Here is a 16,771-nt window from a genome sequence, read left to right on the forward strand (position 1 = left end):
ATTTTTTCTGTCTTTATCACTGACTATCGGAAAACGTGCAGCCATTCCAGACCTGTGCAGCCTTCTGACACGCTTGGGCTGCCGTTAGCAGAACAAGACGTCACCCTGACAAGGCCTGACTCAGGAAGCAGCGCGTTGCTGATTTTAGAATGTGTGTTTCAGGTTATATTTCTTTGACAAAAGGCAACGTGCTGCTTTTAAGCATTGAAAATTTAGTTTAATTCTATAAATCTGTCTGATTGCAATTTGTGCATTTTCATGTGGAATCTGAATTGGCGTACAGCAAAACAACCACTCGAACCTGGGCTCACCTCACTTTATCACCACTTGCAATTTGTGGTCTCTCTCTCTCCTTCCCTCTCTTCCTCTGTTCTCTCCTCCCAACTCTCCTTTCTCTCTCTTTCCATCAACCCTGCCACTTACTTTCTTCTCTCTGCCTTCTCATCTTCCTCGTTTGCACTCACTGTGGGATAAGAGCATCAGTTAAATGCCTAAAATGTCATTTAAAAAAAAAAAATGAACCAAAACAAATGAATCGTATAGGAAAAAACAGAGCTCATAAATTTCCCTTTATTCTGTCAGTTATAACAGTTAGCCCAGTTTAAGACCAATGTCCCAACAACTTTGCAGTTATTTATGACAGTTAGTCCAGTTCGTACAAATGTGTTTTGACTTCTCCAGCTTAAAGTTCTCCATGTTTTAACATCCCATTCCCTGGATAATAAATGTTATAAGCAGTTATGTGCAGTTATAAGACTTTAGCTTATCACACCGGCATTACAGAGGCAATTTTACGGCAGCTATACTGATGAAATCAAGGAACCAAGTACTGTTGAGGAATGTGTTGTTAAGTTCAGGAAACTAGGCACCAAATCCAGAGTAAGGAAGGAGTTAAAAATTCACTCAGCCAATATTTATACATTTCACTTCAGTGTCCTCATTCAAGGTCCTCAGGCCCACAGTCCATGTCTGACATACTTGCAGTATTTACTAAACTCAGCACAAACAGGTCTGCGTAAGATCAAAAATCACCTTGTGTTTGCCGCGGTAAAGGCAGTAAGCTCAGCTGTCTGATCATCTTGTGTGATTCTCTGTCGCAGAGCAGGCTTTTGCCTTTGTAGACTGGATTCATTCAAAAAAACATTTAGCGTAACCTTTAAAAATGGCGTCCACAAACAGTGCATCTCCTTTTATATTGCAATCAAGAAATATTGCTTATATACAAATTTAGACTTAACCTGGACTGTGGTTGATGGAGAAATATTAACAGTTCATATAAGTTGATGGCTGACGTCATAGTCTTTTCTCACAAAAAGCGCTCAAAGCAGATGATGTCACGGATTTGGTGTTCTAAGTGAACATCACAGAAAGCATTCTGAGACCAGGAGAACAGTTTCAGAGATTAAACCAAGCAGGCGAAAACTCAGTTTCTGCGGCACCAAATCCATTTCTGGATTTCTCCTTAATAATTAATTTCATTAAGTACTTATGTTATCTGACATATTCTTTAAAAGCTAAAGAACGCAGTTGAAGACTGTTCTTGTGTCCCTGTATGAAGCTTATGACTCTGGTCACCTCAGCGGGGTGAGCTGCGTATGTAGCTAGCTGAGTCGAGCTAACCGTTAGCAATAAGACCCAGGAACAGGAGCAGCCCTGCTGGAGCAGGGATCCCCCACCCATGAATTAAACATGCTGAGCAGTGGGCGGTGCTAACGGGCGGGAAATTCCTTTCCTGCTCACAAGAACGACCTGCATAGTGCAAATGTGTCTAAATAAGGCCAAAGGTACATTTTAAAAAGAACAGGTTGACGGTTAATAATGTATAACCATATACCGTATTTAATAAAATACTGCCAAAAACAGCATGAGAGAACTCTTTGATTGCATTTAATCTGTTAGGAAGTCTGGAAAATAAATACTACAATATCTCTCTTCCCCCCTCTCTCTGTCTCTCTCTCACTCTCTCCCCCCCTCCCTCCCTCAGATCAGGATCTGTATTGGCTGAAGTGCCCAGGCGGTGTGCGTGTTCCGTATTCCTGTGGCGCGGGGCTGTAGGCAGTCCTATAGCCCGGCACTGAGGGCCTCCCCAGGCCCGCTCCCAGGCCGCTCTCCGGCCGGGCCCAGCCCTGGCTGAGCACGCCGCCGTACGGGGAGGGCCTGGACTCGAGCCCCAGGCTGTAGGGCCTGTGCGGCTGGGAGCCGGGCAGCAGCAGCGGCTGAACGTTCCTCCCCGGCGTGTCGAAGGAGAACTCGGGCGGCGGGCAGCCGGGTTTGGCCGGGGTGGAGGTGAGCACGTCCAGCTCCCCGGCGGGGCGGGACGGGGGGGCCAGGCCCCCGTGGTCCAGGGCGCTGGGGACGGCGGCGGCCGGGACGAGGACCCCGGTGGCCAGCGACGGCCGGATCCAGTCGTCCTTGAATATCTGCACCGTTACCGTGGCGACCAGGGCGTGGAGGCGGCTGGTCACGTGGGCCAGCACCATCTGCTCGTTGGCGTCCCGCCGAATTCGGACGTGGATGGAGCCCGCCTGCGCACACAGCCAGTGGAGAGGGAAGCCGGTCAAAGCCTGCAGCCGTTTTACATGTTTACATAACAGCTCCCAGCCCCTGTGCTCAATCCTGATGAATTTGACCAGGGGCAAATTCAGGCACTGAGGCTTACAGAATATCTGAGCTCATCATGATACCAGATAGAGAGAACTGACCATCTTCAGTACTGGGCTAACTTACTTTATACAGAGTTCACAGTATCTCTGTACAATGGCCAAAGCGCTTAGCCGGGCTATAAGTGTTTTACCACAGAACGCCGCGCAGAACCAGCACCATTTTACACCTTCACATTGACAAGTCTTCCTTCATCCCATGCATTGGGCTGGCTTCCCTCAAAAAAGGGATTGTAGCTCAAGGGACTTCCTGGTTGAATAAAGATTGAATAAATAAAAAACTGAACCCACCAGGCACTGTGTAATTACCATACGCACCATGGTGGTGTCACTCTGATGAACAAGCTATTTTACAGTCCCACAGATAAAGGAATTTCCCCCACCCAGTGGAAATTTTTGCATGTGACAGTTCCAGCAGCACTTTGCATAATTTAAATCAAAGATATTATTTTGCTACACAACAGGAATTCGTGTGGACATAACTATGCATTCATATTTAACAGTGAACACCACAGCATACTTGATATTCAGTGCGTAAGTATACGTGCATGTGTATTTGAGAAAGCAGCTTATTCCCAATTTTGAACTTTCAAAAGGTTTCAATTAATCAGCACAGCAATTAATTCCCTTTTTTGTAGGCTAAACAGCATAAAATTTTCACCAAACACACACGCCAGGTCTCGGTGTCGTCTGTAATAAATGGTGAGGCCATTTTCTTTTTGGACCCAGAGTCAGGCCTGTGTACACGTGTCCGTTCCAATTAACTGGCCTAGCGAACTGAGCACAAGTCCTGCCAGAATTCACCCATCCGGCTCTGAGGGGTAACAGAGCTACGCTGGGGTACCAGGGAGCCGCTCTGAGGGGTACCAGAGCTACGCTGGGGTACCAGACCTGCTCTGAGGGGTAACAGAGCTATGCTGGGGTACCAGGGAGCCGCTCTGAGGGGTAACAGAGCTACGCTGGGGTACCAGGGAGCCGCTCTGAGGGGTAACAGAGCTACGCTGGGGTATCAGGGAGCCGCTCTGAGGGGTAACAGAGCTACGCTGGGGTACCAGGGACCCGCTCTGAGGGGTAACAGAGCTACGCTGGGGTACCAGGGAGCCGCTCTGAGGGGTAACAGAGCTACGCTGGGGTACCAGGGAGCCGCTCTGAGGGGTAACAGAGCTACGCTGGGGTACCAGGGAGCCGCTCTGAGGGGTAACAGAGCTACGCTGGGGTATCAGGGAGCCGCTCTGAGGGGTAACAGAGCTACGCTGGGGTACCAGGGAGCCGCTCTGAGGGGTAACAGAGCTACGCTGGGGTACCAGGGACCCGCTCTGAGGGGTAACAGAGCTACGCTGGGGTACCAGGGAGCCGCTCTGAGGGGTAACAGAGCTATGCTGGGGTACCAGGGAGCCGCTCTGAGGGGTAACAGAGCTACGCTGGGGTACCAGGGAGCCGCTCTGAGGGGTAACAGAGCTACGCTGGGGTACCAGGGAGCCGCTCTGAGGGGTAACAGAGCTACGCTGGGGTACCAGGGAGCCGCTCTGAGGGGTAACAGAGCTACGCTGGGGTACCAGGGAGCCGCTCTGAGGGGTAACAGAGCTACGCTGGGGTACCAGGGAGCCGCTCTGAGGGGTAACAGAGCTACGCTGGGGTACCAGGGAGCCGCTCTGAGGGGTAACAGAGCTACGCTGGGGTACCAGGGAGCCGCTCTGAGGGGTAACAGAGCTACGCTGGGGTACCAGGGAGCCGCTCTGAGGGGTAACAGAGCTACGCTGGGGTACCAGGGAGCCGCTCTGAGGGGTAACAGAGCTACGCTGGGGTACCAGGGAGCCGCTCTGAGGGGTAACAGAGCTACGCTGGGGTACCAGGGAGCCGCTCTGAGGGGTAACAGAGCTACGCTGGGGTACCAGGGAGCCGCTCTGAGGGGTAACAGAGCTACGCTGGGGTACCAGGGAGCCGCTCTGAGGGGTAACAGAGCTACGATGGGGTACCAGGGAGGCGCTCTGAGGGGTAACAGAGCTACGCTGGGGTACCAGGGAGCCGCTCTGAGGGGTAACAGAGCTACGATGGGGTACCAGGGAGGCGCTCTGAGGGGTAACGGAGCTACGCTGGGGTACTCAGCCGCTCTGAGGGGTAACAGAGCTACGCTGGGGTACCAGGGAGCCGAACCACTCTGAGGGGTAACAGAGCTACGCTGGGGTACCAGGGACCCGCTCTGAGGGGTAACAGAGCTACGCTGGGGTACCAGGGAGCCGAAGCCGACGGTCCAGAAGTGCTCGTTCCGGACCTCCAGCACCCCGTCCAGAGTGGACACCTGAGGGATCAGGACACAGACACAAGTGCTATTAGCTCATACAGCTTCCCAATTAAACTGCATGTGTTTGCATACCAAAATGTTCCATTCATTTTTTTAATGATGTATTTAGGGTAAATCTATGATTTTAAAAGTGTAATTTTCTGCAACAGTCCAGGATACTTTGAGCTAAAGGACTGCTATAATGGGGTGGACTGACATTTTGAGGCATGTTAGTTGAAAAATATTGTTTTGTCTACAGACTTCACTCCACATGTTGAGATGTTGTTTACTTTTTCAAGCTCGGATTGCAGGTTAAATGGCTAAAATGCCACAAAATGGCCTGCCAGCTTTCAGCCAGATTTACCATCAGCTGCCAAATGACATGGTATTTTTTTGTGACCGCCATTTTATGTGACCACTGTTGTTCTCTTACCTCTCTGAGCAGTTTGTCCAGCTGACCAATCATGTGCGAGGGTGTGGTCTGGAGAGATGGGGAAAGAGAACAGAGGTGTGTTAACAGAGTCTCCACTGAGTACCTCAACATCATGCAAGCTGAGGGATCAAACACACTGATGACATGATGAGGACTCAAACCCGTCCTGGAGGGCTGCACTGGTTTTTCAGCTATCAAGTGCTTAATTTAAACCGTTAAGGTGTAAGATCACAAATATGTGATTAGAATGTTCTTAACTGAGCATAAGTTAACATAACATAATGGTCGTTCTACTTTGAGTGATGCCTATGTGGACGGTAACGGTCATTCTCCTTTTGAGTAACTCACTCGTAGACGGTAAGGGTTGTTCTTTGAGTGAAGCATATGTGGACGGTAACGGTCGTTCTGCTTTGAGAGTGCAAACCCGTACCTGCAGCAGCACCTTCCCGCTGTACACGCTCATGGGATACATCGTGCCGAAGGTCATGAGCGCGATGGCGACCGCAGAGGCCGTGTCCACGGCGTTGTAGTTACTGCAGTCAAAAACCACAAACAAGCAGACACAGTAACGACCAACTGCAATTAAACAACTACCATCAGTTACAAACAAGCAGACCTGGTAACTACCAACTGCAATTAAACAACTACCGTCAGTTACAAACAAGCAGACACAGTAACGACCAACTGCAATTAAACAACTACCATCAGTTACAAACAAGCAGACACAGTAACAACCAACTGCAATTAACAACTACCATTAGTTACAAACAAGCAGGAACAGTAACGACCAACTGCAATTAACAACTACCATCAGTTACAAACAAGCAGACACAGTAATGACCAACTACAATTAAACAACTACCATCAGTTACAAACAAGCAGGAACAGTAACGACCAACTACAATTAAACAACTACCATCAGTTACAAACAAGCAGACACAGTAATGACCAACTACAATTAAACAACTACCATCAGTTACAAACAAGCAGGAACAGTAACGACCAACTACAATTAAACAACTACCATCAGTTACAAACAAGCAGGAACAGTAACGACCAACTACAATTAAACAACTACCATCAGTTACAAACAAGCAGACACAGTAACGACCAACTGCAATTAAACAACTACCATCAGTTACAAACAAACAAGCACAATCAGTAACTACCAATCGCAATCAAAAAATTTCTATAAATTACAATTACACAATTAGAACTTAACAATTATTATCAATTACCACCAATTCTAAATGATTATATTATTTACAAACAACTACCATCAACAGTTCATATCAAACACTTACAATCAATTACAGTAAAACTGCTATTACTGTACATCATTGTACGGCGGAGCTGGCGTTTGTCCAATTCCAGCCAAGTCAATTTAGGGAATGAACCAAAATTCATTTCATTAATTACAAAATCCTCGCTGAGCGTTTTTCAGCTCACGCAGTAATGAGGTGCTCTGGTGCCGGATCTCTTTACAAACAAAGTGCATCGATAAGCAGGAGGAGTAACAGGGATTACTCCCACACTTCGGGCGTAAAAGCACTGCTGAACTGACTGTATATTGGAATTTACCGTGCTCTGAAACACAGTAATACAGCAACTACATGGTACAGACATTACACATGCGATAAACCTGTACGACTACACTAAACTACACTAAACCAACAACAACCAGTCAAAAAATGTAATTCCACCTTTAAGCTGGTTTAATCTTCCTAAGTGGTCACAGAGTTGTATAATCCGTAATACACCACCCTTACAGCTCACAAGTGTATCAGGTGGGCAAGCCAAACGCGACCACATGCGGTTCACACAACCGTGTCATTTCAGAAAGCGGGGAGTTAACGGGCTTACCGGGCTACACGACAGCCTTTCCCACTTCATCTTTACAAGTGCTGATCAGGTTTAAATCAACGGGACCCAGATCCAGATCCACGCACAAAGTAATCAATTTACTCATTTAAGCTTGAAGCTTGTTAGAAACCACATCGGGAGGTGTTTGACCGACAACCGTAATTACTGACCCGACGATTAAATTCAATTTTGCTTGTAAAGCGCTTTTTACCGAGACGCTGTCACAGAGACACTTTACGGAGGAAACAAAGAGGATAATTTGGAAGAACCAGGCCTGAACTGCCATAAAGGGATTAAGTGAGGTAAAAAATCTCAGGAGATACTTGGCTATAGAGAGAGGCAACTGGCCAGCCTGGTTTTAATAGTAAAGGCAGAATGAACGGTAACAGAAATGAAATGAGCGATCTATCAGAGTGGTTAATCAAATGGGCTCGGCGGGTCATAGTCTGAGATTTTAAACTAGCGGGTAAGTTAGAGTTAGATGAGGGCAGTAGCAGTAAGCAGGATGAGCTCAGCGCCGTGCCCTGCTCCCGTGCAGCACGGCGTGTGTCACTCACTTGGTCTCGATGAGCATGTACGTGATGCAGAGTGACAGGGCGCCGGCGATGTTGACCAGGAGGAAAGGGTTCATCCGCGGCAGGAGAACACTGCTGAGCCCCGGGATGACCCCACACACACTGCAGAGGACACACACGCACACACGCACAAACATACATACACACACACACACACGCACAAACATACATACACACACACACACACGCACAAACACACATACACACACACACACGCACAAACACGCACGCACGCACGCACATATGCACAGACACACACACGCACACACACACACACACACACACACACACACACACACACATGCACAAACACACATACACACACACACACGCACACACACACACACACACAAACACACACACGCACGCATGCACGCACATACATATGCACAGACACACACACACACACGCACGCACACGTACAAACACACACACACATGCACGCACACATATATGCACAAGCACACACGCACATATGCACAGACACACACAAACACACACACGCACGCGCACGTACATATGCACAAACATATGCGTAAATACACGCACACAGACACAAGCACACACAAATGCACACGCAGACACAGACACAGGCAGACACACACACACACACACACACACACACACAGGGTTAACACACTGAACTAAATTAATAGCATTTGAGGCACACATCATAAACACACTTGAAGGTAAATGTGTATGAGCACAGTTTTAAGCGCCAGGCACTAAAATCTACACATCACGTCCTTATAGAAACAGAAGATCCTGAAATATATTCTAAATAAGTGCCAATATATTATGAGGTATTACGGCATCTTAATATATTTTATCCCGGTATATTTTTTTCATAGCCAACAATATAGTTCCATAATGGTGTATTGAAAAATAGAGTATGATCCCAAATTGCTGTAATACATTGATTCAGTCAAAATGAATGCCACTTTTGATATGAAATCCTACACCAGGAGCCATTTCAGATTGCTCTGAGCTGTGTGAATAATGTGAGCACATCGTACACATGCTCCTCCTGAGGGCCTGGCTGAGCTGAGCTGAGCCGTGCCCTCTCTGGGCAGCGTGCTCTCTTTCTGATCTCTTTGTGCAGAGGGCTTGTACTCCGGTCACGGGTCGTGTCTGGACCAGGCCCACCGCTGTGAACCCCATTGTTCCTGCGCTTTTATCTGAGATCTGGACCAATTCGGACAAATAAATTATGCATTTGTGGGCGGGGCTGGCCGACTTAATCAAACGGCTTCCTCGGCCGACGCTATGAAACATTCATGTGCGGTGGATTTCAGACGCAGGGTGGGCGGGGGAGCCAGGGGAACACGCTGCACGTTTTTTCAGCAGAATATTTTACGGTTTACTACAGGGCCGTGTAACGGACAGCCCACAGGGGCTAAATTTGGACCCGCCCTTGACCTGCTCTTGGCCGTATTACCATGAGTAATTATTCAAAAGCAGACTGATTAATCAGTAATATTCAGAGGAATTATAATGTTTGCACCCAGCATCCAGGAAGAAGGAGGAGGGATCAGATATGGAAGGGGAGGGACTTCCTGTTTTATTCATGGCGCTGTTGTGGTGGCATTAGCTGTGTGTGTGTGTGTGTTAGCGCGCAGTGTTAACGGTGCAGTAGGTGGCGGACGATGCAAAGCGACGTCAGCACAGGGAACACCCAAAACGTAGAAGGTCACCTGATACACAGTACACAATATACGCTACAGTAAGTACAATATGCTAATCCACAGTTCAGATGCTGTTCTACAGTAAGTACAATGTGCTAACACACAGTACAGACGCTGTTCTACAGTAAGCACAATGCGCTAACCCACAGTACAGACGCTGTTCTACAGTAAGTACAATGTGCTAACACACAGTACAGACGCTGTTCTACAGTAAGTACAATGTGCTAACACACAGTACAGACGCTGTTCTACAGTAAGTGCAATGCGCTAACACACAGCACAGACGCTGTTCTACAGTAAGTACAATATGCTAATCCACAGCACAGACGCTGTTCTACAGTAAGTGCAATGTGCTAACACACAGTACAGACGCTGTTCTACAGTAAGTACAATGTGCTAACACACAGTACAGACGCTGTTCTACAGTAAGTGCAATGTGGCTGTCATCACACACAGGAAAACCCTGCTAGCATAGCGCAAAATGATACTCACTCAAAGTCCCTGCGCATATTAGTTAGGAAAACAAGCAAAATCATTCATCATCGCCCTCCTTTCAGGGGCAAACCTGTGACCGTTCCTTAGCGGAAACGCTGATGAGAGGGGCGAGGGGAACGCACATTCTACACACACACCCCCCCCCCCCCACAGATACCCAGCGACACGGAATGTTCCCGTCTCCCTAAACATTCCAATTCAGTGCAACTTCTGAAAAGGCGCGGTCAGCTACGATGGATGTTCTGTAACGCTATACGGCACCAGAAACTCCTGATATCAACCGGAACCTTCCGCGGTTAAGAAGCGGAGGGGATGGAAGGAGCGCGGGAGGATGCAGGCGAGCCCATTAATCTGGGAGGGAAAGGGATCCTGAATGCGAAGGCTACAAAAAAACAAGCGCCTCACGTGAAGGCGGAGCCTCCGCTGACCGTTCGGGGGAAATGAAGGCGAGCTCGAAGCAGGAAAGGTGCCCGTGTTGAGGTCTGGCCAAGGGGCACGTCTCTCGCCCCTGGGGGACCACTCTGCTGGCTTCTCCTACAGTCCTCCATACGCTGCTACACTTTACTCCATCTGAGAACCTGACCTGCCCTGATGCTCTGACCCTCGGCCTGAGTGAGGCAGTCTGGCAAGGGCCAGCAGAAGTGGGGGGGGGGGGGGTTAGTTGGGCAGAGGGCCCCTCGGGGGCCCATCTCCAAGGGGGGCAGCGAGGGTCGACGGGGGTCGACGAACGAGCGGCCGGGGAGGGGTCTTACCTGCGACTCAGGTCTGCGACGTGCTCCTGGAGACAGCTGGTGCTGGCAGCTGGGGGTGGAAGGAGAGAGAGAGGGGAGGGGGGGGGGGGACAGCGGACGGTTAGGAGGGGAACAACACGCGCCTCTCCGACCTCCGCTCCCCCGGTTTGGCCCACATCCTGGGCCCACAATGGCTGCTATTGTCACGGCTGTAACAGTAAACCCGCCCAGCGGACCAGCACGACCAGCCCCCATCCACCTGCAGTATTACTTTACGCCGCTAAAAGGCCCCCGATATGCTTTTAGCCTGTCTCCCGCCATCTGTCTCAGCTAATGGAGGAAGAGGCTAGCAGGGAAAAGACGTGACTGAACACCAGGCACAGGAGAGCAAGGACCCATGGCTGCCTGTCACTCCCTTTCCTGAGGAGAGAAGTCCCTTCAACAGCATGATCTTTCTTTAAAAGTATGTGTGGCATTTTGCAGAACAGTTTTGGGTCAACTTCAGCCTTAGAGCCTCACAGAGAATGTTCCTAACTGAACATTCTAATGCTGATGTGGTGTAACAATCACTCCTGGTAATTGAAAGCAAAGGAGTTCTAGAACACTGACTCATAAGTATTCCAGAAAACCTACTCTTCAAAGAGTGAACCTGTTTTAGAGCCAAGCCCTGCCTCTGAATGGCCCTGGACAGAGACCTTCCGGCCGTACAAATCAAACCAGTCAAAGCCGCAGCTCCAAATTTTGCTCGACAGTCTGCCTCTGACGGGGTCTCCGTCAGCGACGGCGTCTGAGAGACACAGCCGTTTACCACGGCGGGGCCTGGTTTCGCTCTAAAGGGCTCCTTTCAAAAGGAAGTCACACACAAACGGCTTAAGGCGATTAACTGGTATTTTTTCAGTGGCAACACTCAAGGTGGCCCAGTGTACTGGGAAGACCGATTTCATAAGTAAATCAAGCTTTACTGTAGATCCCCATATGAAGTTGTAGAAAAATGTAACTCTGTGCTTTAAGCTGTGCACTACAGAGACAGACTGAGGCCATTTTCCTGGGACAGATGATGTTCTAGACCCACTATGGTTAACCCCTAACATATACATCTAGTACAAGCAGACACGCCTCCTCTATATCAAGCTATGCTCAGCTGATCTTCTGTTGCTATGTTTCTGCGAGTATAGATCACAGTCAGCTTATATTATATGACGCAGCTATGCTGTTGCTATGATTTATGATGTAATCTTATCTGTCTCAAACTGCTATGAGCTTGGCTTGTTGGTTCTGCTGCTGTGACGTCTAAGTTCATTTCATCAGTTGTTTTTGTATTACCTGCTCCGGGGCTACAGAAGAAAACTAGCTCTTCGGCTAAATGTGTCACTCTGAACACAGACGTCCGTGAAAATGTTCACCAGTGTGCACAGACCATGTCAAATAAGCGTGGATAAATAAGTAAACACATATGCCCAGTGTCAGATCATAAGTCATCCTCTTCAGTAGATGTCATCTTGGAATGAATATCCTATTTAATGATTTCTCTGAAGTCACAATATCATATTACTTACTAATAAAATTATTAATATGTACCTATAAGGGGGGGGGGGGCAGATGTATCTCACCACTAAAGTGAGCTCAACTTCTCCCTTAGTCAAAAGAGATGTCAAATCATACAGATCAGTACAATTAACAGCTTAGTTAAACCCAATTACTGCGTCTGACTTGGACAAAAACAAGAAAACAAACATGGTGGGCCCACTTCCAGGCCTCAATCCCAGCCCTCTGAGCCAAGCTTGTGCAAAGCCCTGGGGCTGCTGCTTTCTTCTGCTCCAGTTCAGCTCCTGTCATCAGGCTGGAATAAATGCCCTGATCTGGACCTGGCATCTCTTTGCCATCTCTTTGCCACTGGCTTCCAGTCTTTTGGACAAGAAACCGGTAGTTACAGGTGGGTTAAATGACCGGATAATCACCTCACTAGATTCTGTTACCCGTTTCCACGAAGAAGAGATTTACATTTGATGCGAATCATCGTTTCTCCGCAAACAAACAGAAATATGGTTCATTAACAAACGAACGCGGGACGAAACTCGATTTGCACCGAGTTCAAATTAAGTGGCAGACGTTTGCGAAAACAAAGAAAGGCTTGAGCGTTTTATTAGGGCGAACACGAGTCCAGCCAGACCCATTACAGCATCACAATCTTGGATGGACAGAAAATACAGTTCAGCTGAATCAACTGCTTATTCAAACAAACCGATCGAGAGACTTCAATGAAAACCGAATGTTCCAAGGTGGCCCCAGGAAGCAGGAAGGTGAGAGTGCATCACTAGGAGACACAGTGCAGTAATGCGGCCATCTGTTCATCACTAAGGTGGGAAAAAATCCTGACAAACCAAGCTGCGAAGCTTAAGAAACACGTGCGCTAAACATTTTCTTCCCCCCCTTCACTCAAACCGCACGGAGGACAGCCCGTCTCAACACAGCCGTCTAATATCCGCGCTGTGTTTGACAAGAGCTTAAATAACTGCCACTGAACACATGCGATCTCTCTAATGCTGTCTGCCAAAGCTGTTAGTAATGGGGATGTTTTCCCCAGGGCACTGGTCAGGTATATGAGGGCGTATTCTCCAATTACCAGGGCCACCATGCTGGCTCTGCTAACCTGCGCACACTGTGAGAAAGGAAGTGATGTCATAAGTGTAAAGGGCGGACTCGGCTAGGGGTATTAGCCGAAGCTGACCTGCGCATGCAGCGTCCGTTAAAAAATGGACCAGGCTCGGATATCAGAACAACAAGTCGTGCCCGGAGATTACAGTAATGAGACCGGTTCAGGAATACAACTGGCCATTCCAAATTATGAGTAAAATGAGAAACGCACATGTGACTTTTATTTATAAAATGAACCACTCACATTCTTACACACCTGAGCAGAGCTGCCAGCCTCAGTGAGTATAGCTAATGAATGTCACACACGTACATTTCTGTTCAGAACTCAAAAACCCCTCAGGACTTTTACGTACGCCACGCTGGCTCTCATTGGTTATAAGGTGTGGGGGGATAGGTCAAAGCGGGAGAAAGGCGATAGGCTCATATTCCCTGTAGACATGTCTCCCAGCCAATCAATGCCTCCCATGCAGTCACACGGTATTAGCAAGAAGCAGCTAGCTGGTTTACGGTTCTGTCCACCAACGATGACTTCCATTACAAAGGCAGATACTTGCAGGATTGAAAAAGAACAGCAGTAACATTTCATTGTAGTCAGTAGTGATTTTTAAATAATGCTCTCATATTGTGATGCTTTCCATTCTGTAAGACTGTCCAGCTGGGTGTGATTTCTGTTCCACGACTCAGCAAGCCATGATTTCTTGTTTGCTCCACTCCAGAAACTTAGCCCTGTTCACTTCAATGAAGAAGCCTTGTAACATAGAAAACTACTGTTCCAAGCAGAGATTTAGAACAGGGCAAAAATGAGGCCTGTTGGAAACCTAAGCTTAAATGTTCATTTCTTGTCTGAGTCAAACACAGCATATGTAGACATCCAGAAATTCCACACGACAGTATCATTCTGTAAACTGTGAATTGTGTTGTCCTGGGTTTAGTTTGGACGTCCTGAGGATTTTTCAGGATGAAAATGTAAATCATTTCAGACGTATTCAAACAGAACCGTCGTGTCGGTAATGAACACAGTTCAGCTGCTATTAAACCGAGCGCAGTTTCATTTACCAACTGAAAACTGAACAAATGGTCAAGGTCAAGCAATGTCACCTGTGCAGTGATATGAAAAGACTGAGGCTGTTGAGAACACACACACATACACACACGCACGGGCGCACGCACATGCGAAAAAATACACGCACGCATATGCACACACACGCGCACACATACATACACACGCACGCACACATGCAGGGGCACACGCACATTAAAAAAAATACACACACGCACACATACACACGCGCACGCATAGATACACATGCACGCACACACATCCAACGAGCACAAACACACACACACACACACACACGTGAAAATACACACGCAGGCATGCGTACATGCAAAAACCCCACTGCCAAATTGAGAGTTTGTAGACATCCACGTAGGGCCAGTGAGCACCGGCGCGGTCCGGATTCGATCAGAGACCCTGAGGCTCATCCACGCGCCACGGCGTGGTGCCTTATCCGAACAAGCCACCCAGCAGCCCCCAGCCTGATTTTTAGCAGCATTTGATTTATAACCCGACTGTGGGATCCAGGAGTCGGACCCGTCTGTGAGGGCTAACCTCCCCCCGGTGTGCGGGTTGGACCAGTAGTCTGTGTGCTGCAGGAACAGGAGAGGAGTTTACACAAGCCTAGATGGGCCGATGGGCTGTCCTCATCACGATGTGTCTTGATGTACTTAAGACAGCCGCTGGAGATGGATATGCTGGTAATAAGGGCTTATTGCTCAAGTTACCCAACATGGCTGACACACCCTGAATCGTTCCACAAGCCAGTTATGTGACGGCTAAAAGGTCTGGAAAAAAAGGACTAGACCACCCCCACCGTGTGTCACACATTCACTTCACTTCAGGCGACACGCTCCCTCGCCAGGCCTACACACCTGCAGCGCAGTCTGAGTTAGTTTCAGTTCGGCACGTGCGGCTGTCTGCGAGCGGGAATCAAACCGCTTCCCCTCACCGGTGAACTCTCGCTAACCCCGCTACCTCGCGCAGAGCGAAACAGGAAGTGGAAGGGATTCTCTCTAACCTCCGCGGGACCTTAACTAAATCTTTTCGGGTTACATGTGAAAGGGCACGGCAAAGAAGAGCGTGACACCCGTGAGATCACGTGGGCCCTTAAAGTGACAGCGGCAGATTCCGAGTCTGCGTGCGGTCGGCAGTACGCACCTCCGCTAAGCTCACACTCCACTCCTCTAAAGAGGGTAATAACCTGATAGCGAAATCCAATTACTCCCTTTAAGATGTGACACTGACCTTCTGGTCTGAAAGGATGAAAAAGAATGAATGGTAGTGTGGTAGTGCGGCAGGAGGTGCATAAACAGGCATGCATGCACGCATGCATGAACACACATGCGCATATACTCATGCTCATACACATATATATATATATATACACACATATGCATGCACACACATATACATCAATGAATGCATTCAGAAACAAACACTTATATGCACATGTATACTAGCATACACACACACACGTGCATGCACAGGCACACACACACACACACACACACACGCGCAAACACGCAGACACACACACAAACTGGGTTCTGAGGAGGTCCACCAGGTTAAATAAAGGTAAAATTAAGAATGAACAGGAGAGCGTGTGGGGGAAACAGTGCGTCCCCACGTTATAAAGCCATACGCTGTGGGCGTGCGGGACGAGCAGGAGAGACTCTGACCGCTCTGCCGAAGGCCGCGGGCACATTTCCGAGTTCCTGGGCGTCGCTCCTGCAGTGCCCCTCTTCGTCTGCTTATCGCTCATCTTTCAGTTACGCTCCAGACGGGCGGAGCAGCACTTAATCTGCACTAATCCCTGTCCCGTCTGCAAGGGCCCCCGCGTCACACACCTCTACAGACAGCCAGCGGGGCCCGCCTGAGAGTCAGAGGTCCCCACAGCGCCCCAATCTCCCGCCCAAATGCACCCCTCCTGCAGAAGCACACCCCTCCTGCAGAACTACTCCCAATCTGCATACATAAACCCCTCCTGCAGAACTACTCCCAATCTGCATACATAAACCCCTTCTGCACCCACTCACCTGAATCAGCTGCGCACACACATACATACACATACGCACACACACCAACATACATATACACTCCTACACTATACACACACACACAAATATACGTGCACACACACACACACACAAATATAAAAACACACACCGATACTGTACACACACATAGGATTTATAACATTTATAACCAACTGCTACCACACATATTACACTGAAGGTCAACTAAATCACTGTTTTATGTACAGAATATTGAGATTATGATATCTTGCCATCACACAGTCAGAGTTCAATCAGAGCTAAAGCTGAGGGATTTAC

General features: G+C 48.4%; 1 protein-coding gene across 1 annotated transcript in view; it reads right to left on the reverse strand.

Moving 5' to 3' along the window:
• Nucleotides 1-552: 552 nt before the first annotated feature.
• The window catches only part of LOC118217950 (zinc transporter 6-like), a 42,232-nt gene continuing 26,013 nt past the window's right edge, over nucleotides 553-16,771 (reverse strand). Inside the window, exons 10-15 of the mRNA XM_035400206.1 lie at nucleotides 10,745-10,793; nucleotides 7,795-7,914; nucleotides 5,805-5,907; nucleotides 5,375-5,422; nucleotides 4,891-4,959; nucleotides 553-2,525 (exon numbers count right to left, since the gene is read on the reverse strand). Coding sequence (XP_035256097.1) covers nucleotides 1,986-2,525; nucleotides 4,891-4,959; nucleotides 5,375-5,422; nucleotides 5,805-5,907; nucleotides 7,795-7,914; nucleotides 10,745-10,793 — 929 coding nt within the window. The 3' untranslated portion in view covers nucleotides 553-1,985. The remainder of the gene's footprint in view (nucleotides 2,526-4,890; nucleotides 4,960-5,374; nucleotides 5,423-5,804; nucleotides 5,908-7,794; nucleotides 7,915-10,744; nucleotides 10,794-16,771) is intronic.

This window comes from Anguilla anguilla, chromosome 18, assembly GCF_013347855.1.
Source record: "Anguilla anguilla isolate fAngAng1 chromosome 18, fAngAng1.pri, whole genome shotgun sequence".
Lineage (NCBI taxonomy): Eukaryota > Metazoa > Chordata > Actinopteri > Anguilliformes > Anguillidae > Anguilla > Anguilla anguilla.